At 39.0% G+C, this 23,696-nt stretch overlaps 1 protein-coding gene across 7 annotated transcripts in view; it reads right to left on the bottom strand.

The window, feature by feature from the left end:
- The window catches only part of daam2 (dishevelled associated activator of morphogenesis 2), a 135,814-nt gene that overhangs the window by 70,082 nt on the left and 42,036 nt on the right, over nt 1-23,696 (bottom strand). For 4 of the 7 annotated variants that reach the window (XM_038292716.1, XM_038292719.1, XM_038292717.1 and 1 more), the window contains exons 1-2: nt 21,532-21,699; nt 4,073-4,162 (exon numbers count right to left, since the gene is read on the bottom strand). In XM_038292716.1, the coding sequence (XP_038148644.1) occupies nt 4,073-4,162; nt 21,532-21,699 (258 nt within the window). Of the gene's footprint in view, nt 1-4,072; nt 4,163-21,531; nt 21,813-23,696 lie in introns of those variants that run through there. The other 3 variants (XM_038292713.1, XM_038292715.1, XM_038292714.1) reach the window with 1 other exon arrangement.

Raw genomic sequence — 23,696 nt, forward strand, 5'->3', positions numbered from 1 at the left:
ATAGCAAAAGTTTGTGGTAAAAACAAGGATTTTAGTTTCTGTTTTCATCACATATAGCATAAAAACAGTCTGAAACCATTACCCATTGTAAAGTATATACTGCATTCAGCCTTTATTTGGTAAAACAAAGTTTTTTCATATCTGTTATTTAAAAAATTGTCACATCTCTCTGTGTGCATCAGGTAAACCCACCATTTTATTCCACCCAATGATAATGTTTAGCTGCTGTAAGTGCTATAACTTCAAAAAAGAAATATACCAAAAACCAATTAAATGCATTGTAAAATGTCCTAAAAAGTGCTTTAAATCACTCATACCTGTCTTAATACCTACTTTGTCAGATGCTGAAGTTTAATAAAAGGAGGCAAGGAAAGCAGAATAAAGCATTAGCCTCGCTGCATGCAGTTATCCAAGCCTTGTTGCTAAATAATTATATAAACCTGTCAATAAGCCACAAATAAAGTAGCTTTAAGCTCTGGATGCAGGAGAGCTGCACCTCAGGATCTTTTGCATCGGAGAGGAGCTTCTGCGCCTTGACAACTTTTAATTAGAGTATGGCCAAAGATGCTGGTGAAGATTCTTAGACATCCAGGTCATAGTCATTCCAACAAAGTAAAAAAACAAACCACTGGACTTTGTTTCCAAGTTTGAAGACAACTTTCACCAAATTCCGTTTAATTTCCATGTTTTCTAAGCCATAACAAGGCTTTTGTTTGTGCAACTCTATAAGCCTGGAACTTAACGCTACTTTAGACATTTTGAATAGAAAAAACTTCCTGGATGGGAAGCATAACATCTTCCAACTTTGAAAACAAAGTCCAGTGGATTTGCTTTTTTCACTTTTTTAATTTTGTTGGAATGGCCAAGGATTTTTCTGCCCCAGAGCGGAAATATGTCACCCATCCGACCACAAATTAAACCTCTTTACTCGTCATTAAAGATTAAATACTTAACTTGCACATCTAAAAAAAAATATATTATATTATTTGAAATATGTTGTTTTATAATAAAATTTTTATTTGTTCTTTTTTACGTCTTAAATAAGGTCAGTGGGTGGGTGGGGCGGCGCTCCAGCACCGCCTATTTGCCAGTCGCCACTGGTAAAAACAGCAGTGGATAACTTGGACACCATGATGGTCTAATATTTGAAAGAAAACAGGGAGTAGTGTTGCAAAAATAGGTGACATGGTGATCGTCATTTCTTGGAAGTGGTTGCTAATTATAGGAAACTCAGATAATTTCAGTAAAGTACGAGAGAAATTGAAGATGCAATAAAATTCTATATAAAAGAGAAATAATATTTTCTATGATATGTTGAAACAAGTCTGTGGTTCATTCGCACAGCAGGGATTGTTTATAACTTTCCTCAGTCTGTTTGTAGTGAAGTTAAACTGAACCACTTGATTAGAATCAAGCAACAGCTTATCCAGCACTGTGCATTAGAACCACCTTATTGGATAATTACCACAATAAGCAAGTGTACAAACATCTCTAATGAAGTCGTCTGAGACTATTTCTTTAGTTCAATATATCAAAGGGTTTAGTTCATTTTTTTAAATAGAAGTTTTGTTTTCCAATAAAAAATATTCATGGATGTCACCACACTGTACCAATATGGAACTTAAAAAATGTCAATAGTTTTAGAAAGGTTGTGTTGCACAGTTTGTTTTGCATCGGGATAATGATAGATTTCTTTGTTCCTTCCTCAAAGAAGAATTGTCTTACCACAACAACTGGAGCCATCCCTTCACTGGAGCAAACAAGACAACGAGTGTCCATCCCTAAAAGGATTCAAATTTCTGTCATGTGCTCATTCTGTGCAACAGAGGGCACTACTGTGTGTTGCCCTTATTTTCTGTTTCTGCATAATCTGCATTGCTTCATTTTCCTTCCAACTGTACGTGTGTTTTGATTTTCTTATGTTTGTCTGGGGCTGTACATGTGAGGGCAGTATTCATTTCTTTCTGGTTGCAAGCACAGACACACAGGCAGATTTTTATCTAATATTGCACCCCAGTTGTTTTCTCTTACTCTCTCCCTCTCTCTCACTCATTCTCCATTACAACGGCTCTCTCTCCATGAATGAGGGGTTTGTTTGGATTTTCCTCTGGCTTTCCGCTGTTCACCATCACCCTGGTTTTGCTCTTCATTTTCTGGCCTGGACACAAAACTCTGCAAAGGAAATGATTTCTGACTGGGAGAGATGGAGGTGGAATGACAAACTAATATATCCTAGCTTTGAACCTGACTTAGACTCAAATAACTCCAAAGTGCCCAGCCTGCAGCCAAAACTTTGTTTCCACTACCTTTTGCTACAGCACAGACAGTCCTCATAAAAGTCTCTAGTTGCCTAAGTGAGTTATTCAATAACGGACAGAAGAGTTTTATTGAACTGTACTGCAGGTTCGTGTGTGCAAATGGGAATCTGGCTAAGAGTCCAATCCCCTTTGATGCAGCGCAGAGCATCCACAGGCACAGCAGCTCATCATACAGCAATAAAGGTTCAAATCTGTATGTATTCCTCATGCTCATATTGCAGCTTCTATTCTTGCACCGATGTCTCTAATCAACCAAAAAATATCTGCTGCTTTTCGTTTTATAAACTTGTAACCCAACCCAGGCCACATGCAGTTGAGAGCAATGTAAGTGTTTTGCTCATAGGTGGTTCTAGGCAGGGGCCAACGGGGGCCAGCGCCCCTGGAGAACTAATCCTGGCCCCTGTAATGGCCCCTGTACTTAAAACATACATTACAAAAAATTGACATATAAGTCAATTTTCTTGAAAAGGGGTGTATTTTGCCTCAATTTGAGCAGTAGGAAGGAGAATTTACAAATGTAATAAGATGATTTCAATAATAATAATAAAAAAATGATCTTCTTATTTCAAGTAGTTTGTATGTAATTATCTTATTTTGAGGGGGAAATACATTTTTTTTGGCAATCATCTTATTTACCTCCGCATTTTATTTTTAGATACATTTTTGCTGTGTCATAAAATATAAGTCCTATGATTATATCCACTGACAGAATGGACTGCACTCAAATCTTAGATCTTGTTTTGAGATTTACTATTTTCATGATTTCATGAAGTCTTGTAAAGTGCAATCGCCTAACTGCTTAGCAGAGTATTGCACTTACTTTAATCTGAATCCTCTCAAAAGCAATCTTGTCTTGCTTATTGTATCAATCTCCAAACGAGACCCTGAGTAGATGGACGGTTTTTGCAGCATGTAACTAATGATAAATGACTTGGACCAATTTTATCAATAACCTTTACAATTTACTTTTAAACAATGAAGTCACCGTAAAACTTCAGCCATATTAAGATACAACCAGGTTTTCATCATCATAACGGCACTACCCTGCCTCTCCGGAAAGCTTTGTCTAGATCCGCCACTGCAGTTACTACCTTTGGTAATGGAGCATAACTTTTGCTCGTTTACCAAAAGGTAGTAGGAGCAGATCACGCCATAATTATATGAGAGCTGGAAACTAGAACATTATACAGCATCTAACCTCAAAAGCAAATAAGCAGGGATACACGTCTTCACTTTTAATAATGAGCAAAAGGCCGGACAAATAATTGTCATCCAGCTTCAAACACAGTTCTGTAGTTTCAGGTGTCTAAGTGGGAACAGAACTCTTGTGGAAAGATAGACGGAAGTATATTAGCATGTTTTCTGCAAGTTACGGGTTTTGAAGAATCACATTCTTTAGTTACTGAATGATCAGTTTCTTTGGAGTCTGTGGTAAATCCTTGCTGGAAGTTTGCAGAACAGATGGACTCTTAAGTTCTGCCACTATTCCACTGCAGCTTGCAAAAACAATCAAGCCCTATAACAATGATAATAATACGGTCACATGTTTACGTCAAAGGAGAAATTAAAAGCAGATAAGTAGGCCGGCTGTGTGGTTGAACTAATCCAAAACCATAAGGGGATGCTTTTTTCCCCCTCCTTTTGCTGAAGGTTGACATTTAGTTCTAAACTGTGGCTTCAGGCAGGCAGTCAAAAGGAGGGCAGCCAGAGGATCAGAGCTGATGTATGATAAAGTAAAAGAGTGGCCAACTCACCTTCTTCTTGCTACAGTAGATCTGCCATTTCTTCTCGTCAGGCAGAGCAAACATGGCCTCTCTGTTCTTGTCAGTCAAGTCCAGTTCATCCTGCAACAATAATAAGAGAAGCTTAGGCTACACAGCTTTTATTTCTGTTAGTCACAATGACACAAAATCAAGGCACTGTCATTCATTATTTTTTCTTCATTTAGTCATTCAAATGACAACAGAAAATATCTTAGTAGTCACAGATCAGTGAAGTTGGTCAAAAGGGTTCTTGTCATTTTGCTCTATTGCCATTTTGTACTTTTGTAGGTTTTTTTGTTTGTTTTATAAGCTGCTTTTTCTGGTAAGAAATGGTTAAAAAGTAGCCCGGTTGGTTCAGTCAGCAGAGCATGAGACTCTTAATCTCAGGGTCATAGGTTTGAGCCCCACGTTTGGCGAGCGTCTCTTTGCCCAATCCACCAACGTAGGGGGTAGCTTGCACAAGACTTTAAAAGTTTCCACTACCCGTAGGTGGGTTTTCTTGCATCTGAGTGCTGTTGTTATTTAGGGGAGTGGTAGCCTAGTGGTCAGGGTCTTGGATTCCTGAGGTTGTGAGTTCGAAATCCACTCCCACAGACTGCTACTCTGGGTCTTTGAGCAAGACTCTTAACCCCCTGGTGCTGCACAGTGGCAGTCCACTGCACCCCAAATGGGATTGATTAAATACAGAGAGTTAATTTTTCCATTGTGAGATCAATAAAGTTTTATCTAATTTTTATTTTAATTCCCTTTTCCCCTGTAGTACTCACTACTCTATTAGTACCTGCCAGAAGGGTGCATTTTACCAATTTGTCAGCTGACAATTTCAAGTTACTTTTACAAATTCACATGATCAAATAAAAGTGTTAAGTTGTTTGTAGAAAATGGCCAGTCAGTCAGTCGCATAGATGCAACTCACTGCATTTAGAAATCTAGATATGTGAAGAAAGGGATGTGAGAGACCAAACAAGGCATGGCAGTATCTATTTTCTGGGATTTTCAAATGGACAATATATTTTTCTTATACAGAATGCTCAGAAAAACTAAACAAATCCTTGTGCCGTAAAGGCTTAGCACACAAAGATTTCTTGTGAATGTTAGAAGAAAATAGGCAAACTAGTTCAAGATGACAGAAAGTCAACAGTAGCTCAATGGCCATTCATAGAATAGCTGAATGTTATCTTTGAATGCACATGTTGTTGAAGCAGCAGTGACTTTACCAATGGTCACGCCTTTCAGCTCAAAGAAGCTGTAGCTCTCTTTCACAGCGGTTATCAAAATTTAAGAACTGCTGATAGGAACTTTTCCCTTATCCTCTTTATTTAACTGCTACATTCAGATCTTAGGGTCAGAATCTGGTCTTCACCAGTGTTTCCCAACCCTGCGAACAGGGTTGGGAAACACTGGTGAAGACCTCAGGAACCCATTTCCTGCCTTCTGTTTCACCTTATACACATGACCAAAAATAATGTGTGGTTAACAGACATCTGCAGCACTTGATCACTGCTGAGGATGAACATTTTGATTCATCCTCAGCAGTGATGTGCTAAAAAAAAGACATGAAATTTTACATGGAGTGGTTGGACAACAGCAGTTTATAGAGCATAGGTCCTTTTCAATTTAGGTTGAATGTAGAGAACAATTCACTTAAAAGTCAGATCTAAAAATCAATCACACATTTTTCAATTCAATTTGGTTTATTTATATAGCGGCAATTCACAACACATGTCATGACAAATGCAAACAGATCATACAGGCAAATTAAGTCAAAGTTTTCAGTCTATGGAAAACCAGTTGATTGCATCGACTCATTGACTCGACAGCAATCCCTCACCGAGTATGCTTGTAGCGACAGTGGAGAGGAAAAACTCCCTTTTAACAGGAAGAAACCTCCAGCAGAACCAGGCTCAGTGTGAGCGGCCATCTGCCGAGGCCGACTGGGGTTCACCATTCATAAACATCTACGTAATCAAAACAAACCAAAAAAGCGAAAAGATGGGATTTGACAAGAAATTTAAAAACAGCCAGAGAAAAGGCCTGTCTGATGTGCTGAGGCAGGTAAGGCAAGGCAAGGCAAATTTATTTGTATAGCACAATTCAGTACAAAGACAATGCAAAGTGCAGGTCATTCCAGAGCATTTGGGGCTGCAACGGTGGAAGCTCGGTCCCCTCTGTGCTTCCGCGTAGTTTTAAGGCTGATTTATACTTCGAAACTAGGTCGTCTGCGTAGGTGTCGCAGTAAATAAAAAGACGTCCCCGCCCCCTCCGTAGACACTCTGCTGCACCTCTCCCAAATTGTAGGTGAGCGCAGACAGTGCCGCAGACAAGAGGCCGGCCTGTTTTGTTTTTATGACGGAAATTGCGGAAAAAAACTCGTGAAGTTGGACCAGCTAGAAGAGCGAGGTGCGCGGGAACGCTGGGACCCTTTTCCACCTGGATCCCCGCCCTGTTTCGTCATCATTTCCATGCTTTGCTGGACAAACTCGCCCCCACTTCCTCATCGCCTCGGCTGCATCTAGACGCACAGCGTATGTGGAGACCAAGCTTCAATATTGAGCATAAATCAAAAATGTCTGTGTCAAGCTCACTGCGACACACTGCTGCAGGAGTAGAACCAGGCCTTAAGGCCCTTAGGAGCAGGTGACTGAGTAGGTGAAGGAGGATGTAGAAGCTCAGAGAGGTACGGTGGGGCAAGATCAGGGATTTAAAAGCAAATAAAATGGATTCTAAAATACATAGGAAGCCAGTGGAGTGAGGCTTAAATGGGGGAGATGTGCTCATACATGCGTGTGCCATTTAGAATTGCAAAACTGGCAAAAGCTTGAATTGACCCAGAACAATCAGGTTTACACAGACGGCTTTGATAGTCTAGCTGAGAACTGTCTTTACTCACTAGAGAGGAGCATTTTAAAATTCCCCCAACCGCCTGGCTTAATTCTTCATGTTAGCACAAGGAGCCCCCTCCACCCTTTGAAATGCATATGAGCCCTGGAAATGAGTCTCTGCAGGCCAAAGAGGAAAAGCAAAGTTTGGAAAACAAAGATGCATAAATCAGACGCAAGGAGAGTCAAATAACAGATGAACAGGCACAGAAAGGATCAATGAAAAATCATTACAGTGAGGATGTTGAAACCAATGGAACAAGAGGCAAAATAAGAGGAGCTTCAGTCCTGAGGATTTGTGCTCAACTCCAACTAATCTCCTCATAATGGTTTTGCTACCATGACGTCAGCCACAAGCAGCAGGCCTCAAAGGATGTCTAGAATGAAGATGGCCACTGGTGACAGAGGTGGGCCCCCTTTTACTCCACTCCACTAAGTTTTTTTTTTCAACAACTCTGCTGGACAGCGAAAACAGAGGCTTCCCAAATTCAAATTGACACTATGAAGAATGACATCATCCCTGGCTCATTCCTTTCAGTGGGATATCCAGCAGAAGCATTGCTGTGGCTTTGGTAGAGAGGGAAAATATCTGAGGGTGTGAATTTAAAATAGGGTATAACACAGACACAGAACTTTTTTTTACTTTAAAGAACAGGATTTCAGCGACTACAATCAGCATTAAAAGGAAAAAAAAATCTAAGATCATAGGAAAATCTTGCCATTATGTGGCAGCTGAATATGTAATCTCTGTCACAATGTCCTTTGGTATCTACAGATTTTGCTCTTGAGCGCAGTCCTCTCTCTCTCCATGCTCAGCTCATCTCTGGCCCGTTGCCTGGTCGCAGGGTCAAAGCCCGCTGTCAGATCTGAGGCTCTTTGGAAGAGCTAAATTCTGTGAGCCTGTGAGAATCTGTGAGAATGAGACCTCTGGACGATGACCAGATGGGAGTTGAGCCGAGCATCTTATCCTTATGCAGCTTGTGCTCTCACTCTTGCTAATACTGAGGCCTCTCTATTCGTAGGCTTTATATGGTGAGAAGCAAGGATGTTAGAACTTCTTTACAAAACCAAATCCCAAGGTGAGAAATGTACAGGATATTTCATTCTAAGTATGGAATCATCTGCATATGGAGTAAATGCTGAAAAAGTCAATTTATGAAAGATGGTAATCATTTGATTTAATGATGGTTAGTTTTCTCTCTTTTTTGAACACAAGAACAAAAGATTGATAACAAAATGAGGGCAGGTAAGATTTTTCTTAAAATTCTGCAAATATCAGTCAGTATTATAATAATACTAATATTAGCGTCTAATACTTTTAATGTTAATTAACCAGCTTGTGTTTGTAACTTCCTTAAATACTTCTAGCAATATAGGTTTCCTCTTTTTTCTAACACATGTCTATTAAAATAAGATCAGATAAAGACAAATAAGCATTATACCACAAGTAGATTTTAAGGTTTGGTTTTAAAAAGCATTGCATTTCATTAAATATTTTTTCAATGTTTTATTGTACGTATGTTTGCCTTCTTGACAAAAATATAACCCTTATCAGCTCAATTGCACTGGGGTTCTCTATATTTTTTGCACAAATCTACTACAGACCATAAAGTACCCAACGATGTATTTTCCTTGAAAATAAAACCCGTATCTTTAAATGCAGTGTAATATTGAATAATTGGAAACATTTTCCAGCCATTAATGTGATCGTTCTGACTATTACTACTTCAAAACGGCCCTTGGTCAAATAAATGTAAAATATAAACAGGCAGCTAAAAAAAATTGTAACATAAATCCATCACCTATTGTTTTGTTTAAGCACCTTTCGATATTTTTTTTTATAATTTAGTCTTTTTTTGACCTAAATGAGTCAGAATGCCACAGCTCGACTCGACTTGGGCCTGCTAAAGGTTCTTTTAAATCAGATTGTAAAGATATCTATTCTCTATAATTTTGCCAGGAAAACGATTAGTTTGAAAACCCCGGCTAGACCCATGGTTTGCAATATTACTCTGGAGATACCTTACATTGTAACAGTCTGGACTTTGTCAAAAAAGAAAAAGAAGCTGCAAGGAAACTTAAAGTAGGAAGGCTTATAAATGAGGGAAGGGCTGAATGGTGAAACTGCAGCAAGAACTGCTACAAAAGTATTACATTGTAATTGCACACGTCTCCATCCTGATATTTAAGTCCCTTATTTATTTATTTATTTATTTTTAAAAATAGGCAGGATAAATGCAGCAGTAAAGGTGGAGGATGTTTTAAAATGGATCACCAATTACATAATTTTAAAGAAGAAAATACACTTTTCAGATGCACTGTATTACATATAAACAAACTAATCTGGATGATGTCTTACTTCAGTCTTAATAACTGTTAAAACACACAAACAAACAAAACCCAACTTAGACTGTTGACAGGATGAATGTTTTAGATGAATTGCAAAAGGTAAGTATAGCCATGTAGCGTTATATAAGATTTTAGGGGATAAATAGAATAAAAGCAAAAGTGAAAATGAGACCGGGGCAGCAAAATGTCTTAAGAAACTCAAAATGTGGCATTTGTAATTCCATTAAGGTCAGTTTCCCAAAGGCAAAATATTCCTCATTGGAATTTAAGAATGAGAAAAGGGAAAATATTAAGTTTTGGATGAGGGCATGATGGGATGTTCTTGTCATAGCTGTTGAAAGATCTTTTCATTTTCCAGTTATGTAACATTCCTCAGTTTTCCTCCATCTAGCCCCATAGCTTTCAAACAAGCTCCAATATCACATCCACAACACATTAATCGCCTCATGACCCGAGCAACACTCCAGAAAACAGATGATTTCTTTACTCTTCCAAAACAAAACCCAAGACTTTCCCCTTTGTAGTAGTAACCCTCCCTATCAATATGGCCCCTTTGTCCTACACAAGCACGTTTCACTCGGGAAATCACTTAAACCAAAGCTAATATTGTTTCACCTGCTGCTTGAGAAGGGGAAAAGTACATACCTCCAAATCCTTTCATATTTCACTCAGAGCTGCCAGCTGCATAATGTTACCCAATTCTTAAAGGTTGTAGAGGTGAGATCTGATTGTCATGTTTGCTGCAGATTAATCTCTTCTGTCACTTAATTTCCTGCTTCCAAATGCTTGTGGGCTTCTGAGATTAGCCGATATGATCCAAAAGATAATACAATGTTACAACACAGCAACTTTTAAAACCGAAACAGATATAGAAGGATTTAAATCTTTGGTACACTTGCAAAGCTGTAGCATTTCCCCAAAATAGGTCAAAAAGCAGGTTATTAATGTCACACTTGCCTTTAGCAATAATTGTAGGGATTTAGAAAGAAGAGTTGTATTTGCGTTTATGAGCATTTTGGTTGACTGCTGGTGCCGCTGACTGGACTGGACCTCAGCAGAGGACCATGAGTCGCCCGTCCTCAGCTGGAGGATGGCCGGTAAGGCAGGCAGGGGGAAGCACTGGGCCGCCGGTGTCCAGGCTACTGTCACCGGATCAGGTTCGCTCTATCCCACGCTGGCTCCCTGCCCCCATCTGCTGGGGTTCCCAGACCAGCCCTGGAGCTGATGGCTCTGTATGAGTGCCCAGTGTGTTTCGACTACGTGCTGCACTGTAGTCGACCAAAATCCCGGACGATTTAAAAGTTCCACCCAAACATTATTTTTAGGTATGAAAAGTAGGACATGTCCTGGAAAAAGAGGACCTCTGGTAACCCTACCCCCCAACCACTAGGCCACCCAAGGCAGGCATTAGCGTGAAGGGTCTTGCCTAAGGACTAGTGTTGCACCGATACCGATACCAGTATCGGCCTGGGCCCCAATCCAGCACAAAAATTGTGAAATCTGTATTGGCAAATACCTACAAATAGGGCACCAATACCATTTTGAAAGCCAAGAGTTTATTCAACTATTGTCACCCATTTCAGGTAGGCAATGCCAAGTTCTACTGCAAATAGGTACGCAGCAGCTTGACAAAGCCATGATGACAATTATTTTACATCCAAGTATTATGCAGTTCTTCATGTATACATACTAGAGACTGACATTTTTTCGGGAATCCCATGGGTCACGGGATTCCCGTGGGATTCCCGTGGGATGGGAGTCAGTATTAGTAACGATCACAGGATTGGGACGGTACAGGATTAAACATTAACGGGAGCAGGCGGGAGCAAACCAATAGTAACTTCGGCTCTGAGTTTTTCACCCGCGCTCAAAAACAACAAGAATGGGAGTGGTGCAGGAGCGGGAGTCATTCTGAATGGGAGCGGGATGGGAGTGGGAGTAATTTCACCAGGAGTGGGACAGGACAGGATTTAGATTTCTACTCTGGCCCGGGATCGGGACACCATTTTTTTCTGTGGGAGTGGGACGAGACAGGAGTGAAAATCCACTCCCGTGTCAGTCTCTAATACATACAAACATCAATTTCAAACAGAGGGTATCGGTATGGTATCGGCCGACACTGCAAAGCCAGGTATCGGGACCAAAAAAGGGCATTGGCGCAACACTACTAAGGACCCATACTGGCAATTCATTCCAGCTGGGATACAAACCAAGGCTTCCTATTTGGACGGGGGACTTAACACTTGAGCTAGCTAAAGTGCAGTTAGTATTACAGAATAATGTATCAAGAGGTAGAAATTAAGTAACAAGAGAAAAGTTAGGACCTTAAAACAGTCTCATCAAGTATAATATCCTGAGATAATGTGTTAGCAGTTTTTGTATAAAACAAGAAAGGCCATCTAGAAAACAGCCCCATGCTTAAGGACAGTCATTGTTTTTTGTTTTTTTCCCAGCTGAAAGAGCTGGAAAAAATTTCTACAGGAAATTTGAAAAACGGAGAGGAATGTACAGTAAAAAAAACCTTAAAGGTAACTATGACAGTAACAATAAAAGATGGCATCTAAGAGTAGCCAAGAAATCATTAAAACCCCACATAGCACTGTCCTTAAAAAGCATCGTAGGTAAAATAAAAAAATAAAAATAAAACACTTTTTTTTCCCATCCTACCATCAGAAAGATAAAACAAAATGGCAGAAGTTTACTAAATATAGCTGTAGCTTCAACTGCAATTGTTTGCTTTGGTCATGCAAGAGTAAGGCTACTACCTAGAGGTGGCAAGATCGATACAAAATATTAATTTCATTAATATCTAGTCAGTACCGTATTGATACTACAGTGGTGAGATCTAACCTTGGCTTCAGAATTACTATTGTTTGCACAGGTACGGTTTCGTCAGAGGCGACAGCCAGGTTGCTGTAGAGCTGCTTCCATCTTAGCACGGAGTGGAAGCAGAGTCATGTTGTCAGGTTTACATTTCAGGCCTATTCCTGAATTCTGACTTCTTTACTAAGATACTATTGTTTTTGCAGCTTTGTTAGGTGTACATTTTTTGTGTGACCACCATCAAACAAGATGGCTCATGTGTGCAAAGATGTGCAAGGAGGTATCAATGCAATGCATGTCTGAATGTGCATCAATGAATTTGAGCCAATAATATGACTACCTACAATAACTGTGTCTGTTATGAATCTTTTACGTTAATATTTGACCTTGCAGAAACCTGCTCCTCTGCACCTCTGCGAGTGTCACCTTTAAACAACGTCAATAAAATCAGACTTGTCAGACTAAGGTATCTTAAAAATCTTAAAATCTAATCAATTGAGCACATTAGCATTATACATGTCAATATGGAAAGCACCTTAAAACATCAGCCTACCTCAAGAATGCAGTGCTGTTAACTGTGTGTTATGCCATCTTTTGGTATTGCATTGAATTTCTTCTGAAACAGTCTATTGTTTTTATGTTTTTTTGTGTATCTTTTGTCCTTGTTACATGTATGTTTCATCTTTGGTCCGTATTTCTTGTTACATGTACCATATGTTTCTACTTGTACCTTTTGATTCTATCCTATGGGACTAAGGATGGAAACTAGCCGTGAGCTAAATCCAAGGGTATTTTCAGCTCCTGCTGTTCATTAATACATGCTGTCCCTTTCAAATAAAGAAAGAACTAGATCTGAAAGTGCTTTAGGCTTGTCCTGTACAAAAATAAATAACATTGTTAAGATGCATCGGAAGATTGAAACATATGGGGTACAACAACATATTTAGACATACTACCAATGAATACAGTACATACTACAGTAAAGACACATAAAAGCATTTAAGACATTAAATGGCTATACATCACTTTTAGCTTTTGCAACATAAGCAGGGAGGACAGATGCAGGAACTCTACATGTTGTCCTGCTACAGTCTCATTGTCAGACAGTGAGGTGCAGGAAAGGCAGGCAGGAAATCATAATAGACCTCAGGGGAGATTACAGGAAGCTGGACTTGCCATTATTGACCTAAACAAGATACATTGAGTTTTTCTCTTGTATGTCTTAGCTTTTTTTTTTTCAATCCACTTGTACATTTTGACAAACTGTAAGCTGCTATTTCTTTAAAACAACAACAACAAAAAAATGCCCATAAAGGAACTTTACAAAAAATAAAGGTCAGGTCAGCTGATGGCCTTGTCAGGGCCTGGCACAAGAAACCTAATAGGCCCCACCCATGACATTCACCATCATGATTACATTTTCACATAAGCCTATTCAGTTGTTTATAGTCATTAATTTAATTGAACTTGAATTATATGTTAACTAATCATTATGTGTCAATGATCATTTGATTTATGTGGTAGTAAAATTCAAGAATCTATTCAAAATCTAATTTTATTATTCCTCTTGACATCCAACTTTTTAAGTAATCATCTATTTTGCATACCCAAATACAAAAGCAAAAACAAAAGTAACTGAAGGCCAAATTGCTTGTGTAAGGCATCATTTGAAAGCTAACATTTTCTAGTTTCTGAAAATATAAATAAGAAAAGTTTGACTAAAACACAGCCTAATCTGCATCAGTTAAAGCATCACTCCTATTTTTATTTTTCGTTCTTGAAAATAGGTATTTTTTGAATAGCAGTAGCAAAGATGTGTTTGATAGTAAACATGTGTTTTTACATGAATTCTGCATCAGAATTAACAACTGCAAAAAAATAAAAAATAAATTCAGACATCTAGTTATAATTCACAATTCTCAACACATGTCATTAAAAGGCGCTTCACAAAACTTCTGGTGTCACCTGCATCTCCAAAGCTCTCCAAATGTCTCAAACTATAACAAATTGTGCTTATTGCTTTTACACAACAATTTGACACATAAAATGACACTGAAGCATTTTGATCGCCGTAAAAATTTTTTGGAGCAGGCATTTTTCCATTTTTCTAACATTTCCATATGGTGATCTGCAGTGTGCAACCATAACCAGTTTATTTAAATTAGCCTTTCTCACTATTATTTGAAAGCTTATTTCCTTTGGAGCCAAAAATGTCTTGTGGACTTAACCAATGGCAGTGGGACTTTATGAGGCATGATATGACGGGACTCTAAGTATTGGACTCACAGATAGGAAGCGCTCGTTTAATATTTCGAGGGCTGTCCCTTAGTGGAATCTTAACCAGAATCGATGGGGACACTACACTGCTTTGTAGGCTGGAAAGTGATGAAAACAAACATACCCATCCGAAGGCCAATGCATCAGAAAGTAAATCTTATTAGCAGGATGATAAACATTAGCTCTAATGGCAAAAAAAAAAAATCACATCATGGAATGTTTTTATTACATTTATGTTGGATTACTTTCAATCTGTGGACCCTTATGGACAAAAGAATACAAACAGTTAAAGATTGGACCTATGATATGGCCTCAGGATCACTTCAAAGGTAGGAAGTCGAAGCATTACTTTAAAAATTATGATTGATCTTGAGATATATTTTTATTAATTGCGCTTTTGTGTCCATAAAATTAACTTGGTGATTGAATTATGGAGAATCTAAACTTTTTAACAATGTATAACATGTCTATATTGGTAAAAGTTTAACTATTGTTATTTTCATGCATACTGTTGTGTTTAATATTAATACACACAAAGGTTTTCCGGCAACCTGGTGGATTTTAAGAACTTGAATACATTTTAAACTCATGCATAGAAGTGCCATCTCTGTACATTGATTTTTGGCTTCTTATAAGGTACATCCTCACAATGTCTTAAACACTTGGTCATTAAGTAAAAGGATTTATGTAATACACACAAATAATCTACTGACAAAAATATCTAATCATGTATTTATTTAGGATAAGGAGAGAATGTTGTTATTCCAGCTTACGCATCTGAAGTATATCTGAAGTAAATAGCACATTGGCACTTTTTATTTTTTGGAAAGTGTAAGCATTTTAGCTTTTCATACCTGTTGCAGTTTCAATAGTTCAAACGTATACGCTGCTTGTGATGCACATGTTGAGATCTGAGTTCAGAATGTTACGGGCAAAACCTTTCTGTAGGTAAAACGGAACTGAAGGTAGATTTTACCCGGGGCTGGAGGAATACTTCTTATATAATTAGGGTTTCTATGTGGTATTGAAGAAGTTGCCTGACCTACAGCTGTGGGAAGTTTTAGGTTGAATATGTTCCAATGTCTTGCAGTAGTGCAGAACATTTAGTAGGATACTGGTTGAGTTAGTAGCCAAAACCTTTTAAAAGGGATAGTAAAGTGTAATGGGTTCCTCCTCATTACTGAAAGGGCAACTGTGGAGGGAAACAATTTATGCTTCTTGTGTTTGTAGAGAATAAATGAAGTCCAGAGACACTGTTCAAAGGCAGTCTGATGAGTCATAAACCCTCTTTGATGTTTTAGTCAGTAGCTGCCTCCAGCCGACAGGCCTCGTCTAAACAAGCTTTGGCTACGTTCATGATAAGGCTGACTCAGGATAGTGAGCACTAGCTTTACAACAGTTAAGGAAGGCAGCGTTGAGAAGAAATTGCAGTTGCAAGAGAAGCAAGGGAGGGAAACGGAAAAGAAAAATGGGTGCATCCCAGGGCGTGCACAGGGAAGGAAACTCACTCCTATTGCCCAGTGGGAGGGGAAGGTTTCCTTTCTCTGCTGTTATGCAACAGATTTGATTTGTGTCCGAATAGAAAGTCACACTGCATGGAACACTGGGGATAGATTTATGTTTGAAAATGTTTCAAACATTTTCCTGGCATTTCAGATCAGAAATGTTCATTCTACCATCACAGCCCTGAGGAATACATTTTCCATATTTCTTATGAGAAAACACGTAAAGTGGACACTGCAGAAGGTCACTGTTCAAAGATACAGTAAACGGTTTTGCATCTGGGCCACAGCTGGACCAATGCAGAATGGTTGGATTAAAGCTGTCCTAAATGATGATAGAGAGCAAAGGGAAGACAAAAACAGACAGAGAGAAAAAGAGGGCAGAGAGCTAAGCGGGGCGAACATTAATCTCGTGTCTGCCCGTATTGTACAATCCAGATGTTGTTCTAGCAGAGCCGATTCAATTTGGCAGATGCACTGTGTGCTATATCCTCCCAACAAATCATCACAGGTGGATAAAACAGACAACTTCCTTTCCCTATATTTGTGAAAATATGGGACAAAATTTATGAGTATTATAAAAAGAAATAGAAATGTAAAATGTGGCCTTTACATCCTTATAAAGGTCCAAGCAGATTACTGCCATATGTTCAATTTTTCTTTTTTTCTTTTTTTTTTTAACAGTAAACACTCATTGCTATCAGCTTCAATGCGTGAATGGAAGTCTAGCTGTCCCTGAACAACCTCACACATGGCTTCCCTTTGTAGAAACAAAAGACTCAATTTGGTTTACTGAGCTGCCACCAGTGAGAAATGAACCAAAGGAGCGAAAGTTTTCAGGCAAACCCACTTTAAATTATCAAACTATGAGAGCAATTACTCATTGGATGATAAAAGGTATAGGCAGTGAATGGTCCTGACAAACAAAAATAAAGCTGTTAATGCTTTTTGGTGTGATGCCAGACTTCACACATGGCCAGTTTATCAACTATACATGCAAGCCTTGAAGTTCTTTAGCAGAAAGAAAAAAAAAAAAAGCTTAGAGCTAAACAGTAATTCAAGCAGCAGACCTGCAACACAGGCATCTTCTGCCAGATTCCATTTGTATAGTTTAACTGAAGTGATGCTTACACTGTCAAAATCAGCGGCGATTGTTTCCAGGCCCTCACTGGGCTTTTATTATGGTTTATGACAAAGTCAGTTGCAAGTTTCTTCAGGTGGAGCTGTGCATCTAAAAGAACAGACCTAAGTGTTTACATAAGGGAACCAAGTATGGATCCCATGCATCCTTTTCCTGTGCCTTCACATCATTAATCTATTTGTAATGTCAGCTTTTCCTCATTACAAGTCCAATAGGTCATATCTTCCTTATGACATAAAAAGAGATATTTGCTTAGAGTTGTGGTTTGAGATATTCTTTTCTTGCAGAGTTCAAAACAGGATTTATTCAGTCAGGATTGAAGTTCACAGAGTAATTTGATTATTTTATTTGATTATTTTTGAAAAATAAGCAAAAACTTATATAACATCCCATTCCTAATATAAGGGCTCTAAAATTAAACTTCTTTCTCTTTGCAGCTTTAACACTTTTGATTCTATAGATAAGGCAATCCTCAAGGTATAGCTGCTTATGGAAATAGATGTTATTGGGCTCTTTGTGAGGTCAAGCACAGATGTAGAACAAAAGGGCAACTCTCAGATAGTCTCCTCTTCATTTCATTTTAAAAAGTGCACTGTTGGTGTGAGGGCAGGGCTTTCTCACACTCATTATCAAGATCCCTTGGCTTTGCTTTGTGGCTTAGCGTGCAGTTAGGTGGGATCAGAAGGGGACAACAACAAGCTGTCCCCACATAGTTTGGACCATGAGTTGTCCCAGCTGTTCCTTCAATCGTGATGCATTAAGGACTGTACAAACCTCTGAAGGAAATCCACACTATAACATCCTGTTGACCAACCTTCACACTTAGGATAATTGGGACAACAAAAGTACTCTTACAGTTAGCTGCCAAGGCGTGACTCATCCAATAGGTTGTCAGACCGCAAATCTTCTTGTCATGTAAGGTTTGTTTGCACCACGTTGGTCATGGATGCCAAATTTTAATGAAGCTCTTTACATAAGCTGAAAGCCCCATGAAGTTCGGAGGTCTGTCGCTAATGACCATTTGTTTCTCTGTTCCTGATCACATCCACTTGGTCGCAAATCCTTCAAGCATTGACCATTCAAGTATTGCCGTAACAAAATAATTGGTAACAAAGACTGAGGTATTCACAAATACTAGTATAAACACCCTGTCAACTTTGTAACCCTTGTTGCTACTTAATGTACTTGAGTAATAAATAGAAAACCAAGAAGCCAGGTGATGATGTGAATGCTGACTTTGCAATGCATCATGTTCTGACACTGTAAAAAAGACCCAGTTATGCTGTAAGGACATATGTAGGTGGTCTCCTATTTTTACCTGGCTGGGACTGTCATTCACCCTCCAAAAACTCTACAGAGTCCCATTCTTCCAGACAGGGAAGACTTTCAGAACAATAATTCCGGTTACCAGTGAAACACACCATGATATGCGTTATTACTCTATACTAATGCCCTTCAACTCCCAACTTCTTTTCAATGCTTGGGATACAAACAGAGTGACTTTCTCCAAGAGGTCTGGTGGAATAAGGTTTGGATGACCAGTCAAAAATGTAATTTTGCCTGCTGCTACATTAATGTAACAGACATTAAGAACCCTTGGTTTCATAATACATTCATGCACATGTAGGTTGAAGAAAACCCAGAAATGAGTCCTGACAACCAACTTAACTTTCCTTTAATTATTTCTAACTTTATAGCTAGAAAGGATCATAACCTGAATTTATAGAAAGTTTTTTTTTTTTTTTTTGCAAAAAGAGATGTGATTTGGTGCTTTTAAAACCCTCTTGCTTTTCTTAAAGAAAGAATACAAGAGCTTTTATAAATCCAAGGCAGAAAATGGTGTCCTTCTTCCTTCTGACTCTTAGCCATCTGTCTTGCTTTCATCTAAATTTTAGATGTTTGCCTCAAGAATAAGCCACAGGTTGTTCAGTCCTCTCAACCACGAGGATTGCTGCTGTGATTTGGTTAAATGCTCCCATATGACGAGCAGATCGGAAGCACTGAAAACAGTCTAATTTTTAATAAAGTCAAAACAACAAATAATGCAAAACATTACATTTTCCTCAATTCAGACAAGAAATATCTATGGCTACTGAATTTAGTGGTTTTCACTTTATAAGGGCTTGTAACAGGACATACGCTACAAATGTGGTGTTTTTCCTTCCAGTTAACTAAAAAAAGGCATAATTTCTAATCATATATAAGAGGTTTCTCCATCTACTGCATTTAAATCAGCAGTAAGTTACACATACTGCAGACACTGACTTTTTGGCTTTCTCCAAGACATTAGATGCGCCTGAGGTTGTCCTGCAGTCACTCTATTAGACAGAATGTCGGGAGGAACAGAATAAAGCAGGAAATCCAAGGCCGAAGGGGAGCTAGAGGTCTCAACGATGGAAGCAGACAAGACCGACAGCGACCATGAGACAGGAACTGATCAAATGGGCAGACACAGAACTGCCCTGTTCCTGCATGGCAGCTGAAACTCACTGCTGATCTCTCCATTATGGCAGCTGTGCCCTGATCGCTCTTTCTCTCTCTACAAACTAGGCACATGCACAGCGATCCCCATCTGGCACTGGTGCAGGCACTAAGCTCCTGCCAGTAAGTGTGATCTGTGCACGGGAGGTGGACTGTGTTTGTCTGAGTTTGATGATGGGGGTTGGGGCATGGCCTCAGCCAACCATCAAGACAACTTCAGCAAGAACCAAGCATTTTAATTCCTGCCTCTAATCCTATTTGTTCAGGATAATGAGCAACACGCAAACTATCGGGGCTGCAAGCCATGAAGGAAAAAAGTAACTCGAGGCTTGTTCAACTTTTAGTGAATGGCAACTGGTAAATCTTTTTTCTACACAGAGATTAAGGATCACTGACAATGTTAATTATTTTAATAAGCCAATAAAAAAAATCAAACATACCTATTAGATATTGCACTTATTCAATACAGAGTTTATAATTTCAAGCGTTTATTCATTTAAATATTGATGTGTTTGTTTGCGGCAAAAATACCGGTCGTCTAATATTTAAAAAAAAACTGGATAAGCCCAATAAAGAAGAAACTTTAATACATCAATGTTATTTTATTTCCATGTCATGACTAAGAAAAAAAATAGGAATAGACCACAGACCTCGCCCTTGCTGCACAGTCACAGACCCAGTCAACAAAGGTCTTAAAGTCGTATGAAAATCATATTTAAATGTCAAATCCTTCTGGCTTAAACATGTATATAAATGTACTTTTTATCAGTCCCAAAATGTAAATAAAAAATTAAGTCTTTTAATCTGTGTTTTTTTGTAGTTATCTTATGCAGGCCAGTTAGTTATACGTCAGCTTGTACACCTAAATTCGGCCAATCATATATCAAAGGTCATCTGTCAATCAAATTTTTTCGGTCATAGCATCTTGATTCATATTTTACAGCTAATATACGCAATGGTTGAAATAAGAATCATTTACTTTCCCATTGAGTTCCGTCCCAGTGTTCACGGGGATGGACGTCTGTGTCTTCAGCAGGCGTAGAGCTAACAGAACTGGCAGCGTTGCGAGGCAAGGGCTCAAACATGTACGGCTGGAAGCCTTTTACACCAAACCAAGCTTCTGCCGCCCTGGCGTCCTCTTCAACAACATCTCCGTCCCCGCTTTCCTCCTCTAAATAAAAAATGTATGACGGACTTCCAACACAAAACTCTCCTCCTCTTGCATGTTTCCACTGTCCATAGCGTTCCTTGACAGTGTCGTTTCTAAGTCACCAATTTAGTGCTACTTGGTCCCAATGGAATTTCCCATTGGGAACCTATTAGCCACAACAATCCCGCCCTCTTGATAAACAACCAATCACATTGACTCTATTCACTTGTGTAAAGTTGTGCACCACTCGGGAGAACTCCGAACTGCAACGGTTGGAACAGCCGTTTCCCTACGACTTAAAGGTAGAGCTGGTAACTGCATAAGAAGCAGGAACTTCATCCTGAGATAATAACAGAAAGTTGACTGGAAGGAAAAAAGTGTGGTCGAAAAAGTGCAAACTGAACAGGAACTTTGAAAAAAATGTCAAGTCAACAGGATTTTTGGGATTGCTGAGTTGTGAAGTGAGGCTGCAGTCAGAGCTTCAACAGGAAACACATACACACATATCTAGGATCTGAGCTGCAACTGCCACATCCCTTGCATTAGAGAACTCTGTGAAAGCATTTTATAAAACTGGTTAAAAAAATTATTGGAGTGGCTTAAAAAATAGACTGTTTTCTAAGTGATCAAATCAGGCATGTCTTGGGAATCTCTTTCAAAGGCCCCTAAGGCTGATATTCAAGCAACTGTGGCTCTTTCAACACAAAAAAAGCCAATGGCTGATCATCACGCCATGTTGCATGAATATATTGATTTATAGAGAAGCAGCCTCGATCAAGTATGGAGATGTGGTGCCAAACTTCAAAATGTTTATTGATCATATAAAGAAAGACTTCATCTTTACTCACCACCAGTTCAGAGAAGCGTGCATTCAGCTCCTCTGCAGGTGGCATCGGGGAGCTGAATTCCAGCAGCTGCAGCGGCACTGTGTCCTTTAGGTTGATCTCTGGGGGCTCGCTGCTGCCGAAGCAGCACAGGAAGCCCAGACCCGCCCGCGTCCTCTTCCTGGGGGGCATGGTGGCTACGGCGGTGAAGCTGGCAGTGGTGGTGCTGGACCAGGAATGCAGAGGAAGGGGCAAGGGAGGGGGGAGTGGAGAGGATGATGAGACTGCTATCTAGGGGGCATGATCTGGAAAAGAGAGAAGAAAAATGGAAAATATTAGAGATGCCGGCAATCGTATTGTCTGAATAATTCTTTGTTCAAGAAGATTTAAGATGCTTTGTTCCATATCTAGAGAAGCGTTTTGTTTCATCATCTCTGATACTAAGAAGTGATGCATGTTTCCAGCAGCCTCAAACCTACACCACATCCACACAAACATCACAAAGCCACCTGCAGAATGTGCATCAGAGGAAATTCTCAATTAAGTGGTTTTTCAAAGGCCAGTTTGGGGATTTTCTTGCAGTCTTACCAAAAAAAGCCTTTGATTCCAAAAGCATCATTTCGACAGTGTTTGCACTTCTACCACAACAGAGAAATCGCTTGTGATAAAGATATAATAATGGATCTGCAGAAAACTTTATAAAGAAAACTACTGTAATGCAGAAACCTTCTGAGTGCTTTGAAAAGGGCATTGGTGGTTCCTTCTTCATTAATTCTTCTCGTTTTACCACATTCTGACCAATGACCTTTGGTATGCTTTACTTTAGCATATTTTTGGATGACAAGGCAAATGTTTTGGAGATACTTTCAACTTTCATAATCAACACAATTACTTGAACGACAAATACAAAGGAGCAAAAGAGTATCAGGTCTTGAACCACATCATAAGAATAAGCCGTCTATAAATGTTACATCCTCATTCAGATATTTTTACTTGGCCTTTAAAGAGGTAGGTACATCCTGAGAGCATTAACACAAATGTTTAATGAGGCAATTCCATTTTTTTACTTCAGTATACAGAGATTCCTATCCCAATATACTGTTTCCTGAATACGAATCTCCACCATCTCTTGCCTGCGTTTGTTCGGTGTAGGAGTTCTCACTGTGCAGTCTAAATTTAGCAGTATAATAAATTCTTTATGGATGTACTTGTCCCTCAGAAAGAACAAGCAGAGAAAGAAAAAAGACTAACTATATTTCCCATTTGACCATTATAAAACATTTCCCATTACAAGTTGTTATTTTCAGTTGGTAAAAAGACCAGAGTTATGGACATAATCAGTGCTAAATTAAATGTTTTTCACAACCAAAATAGGAAAAATACTTACATTTTTCCCCCTATAATCACCTTAACAAGCATACATTATTTCATGTCTGTTGCATCAGTAGTTTGCTGGTCAGTGAAATCATTCATGACATGCTGAAGATGCATGCGATTTATTTGACACCATGTATATGTGTTTTGAAAGCTGAGGTGACAACCCTTCCACCCCCACCCAACCCCAGGATAGCAGTGACCAACCTTAAGGCTGTAAAGCTAATTATAGCTTTTAACCTATTGCATTTATATTGCAGCTGGTTTAATGGATACTGTTAGCGCTCTAAACAAACTGCTTAAACAACAAGCTGAAAAATAAATTAATTTAACGACCTTGCTTATGTTTCTTTTACGTAAAATCTTTATGGGTGTTTTTTTTTCCTCAACCAAACCTCTGGAAGAAGAGTAGCAGTTTCTAAATTATTATTATTATTTTTGTTTTATCATTTTATTGTCCTACAATGTTTTAGTTCTGTAAATTATTTTAACCCTTACTCTAAAAGACACACAGCCTTACGCTCCTATCCTGTGTCTCTCATTATCGCCTTCATCTTCACTCTCTCACCAAAGCCCACGTGCAGGCAGCCCTCACTCAACACCAGTCCAGCTGGCCTGCTTCCAGCTCGGAGGAATCCAAACGCACGCAGCATACCTTATATATAGTCCAAATAATAAGACAGTCAGGAATTAAAGATTGGCCATTTATGTAACTTTTGTCTGTATGCAATCTCAACCAGATAGAGCATGTTCGCTGCCATCAGACCATCTCTAGGCTTATATTTTCCTCCCTCCCTGTCATTTTCCATTATTCC

The sequence above is a fragment of the Cyprinodon tularosa genome, unplaced genomic scaffold, assembly GCF_016077235.1.
Source record: "Cyprinodon tularosa strain WSP-4 unplaced genomic scaffold, ASM1607723v1 ctg316, whole genome shotgun sequence".
Lineage (NCBI taxonomy): Eukaryota > Metazoa > Chordata > Actinopteri > Cyprinodontiformes > Cyprinodontidae > Cyprinodon > Cyprinodon tularosa.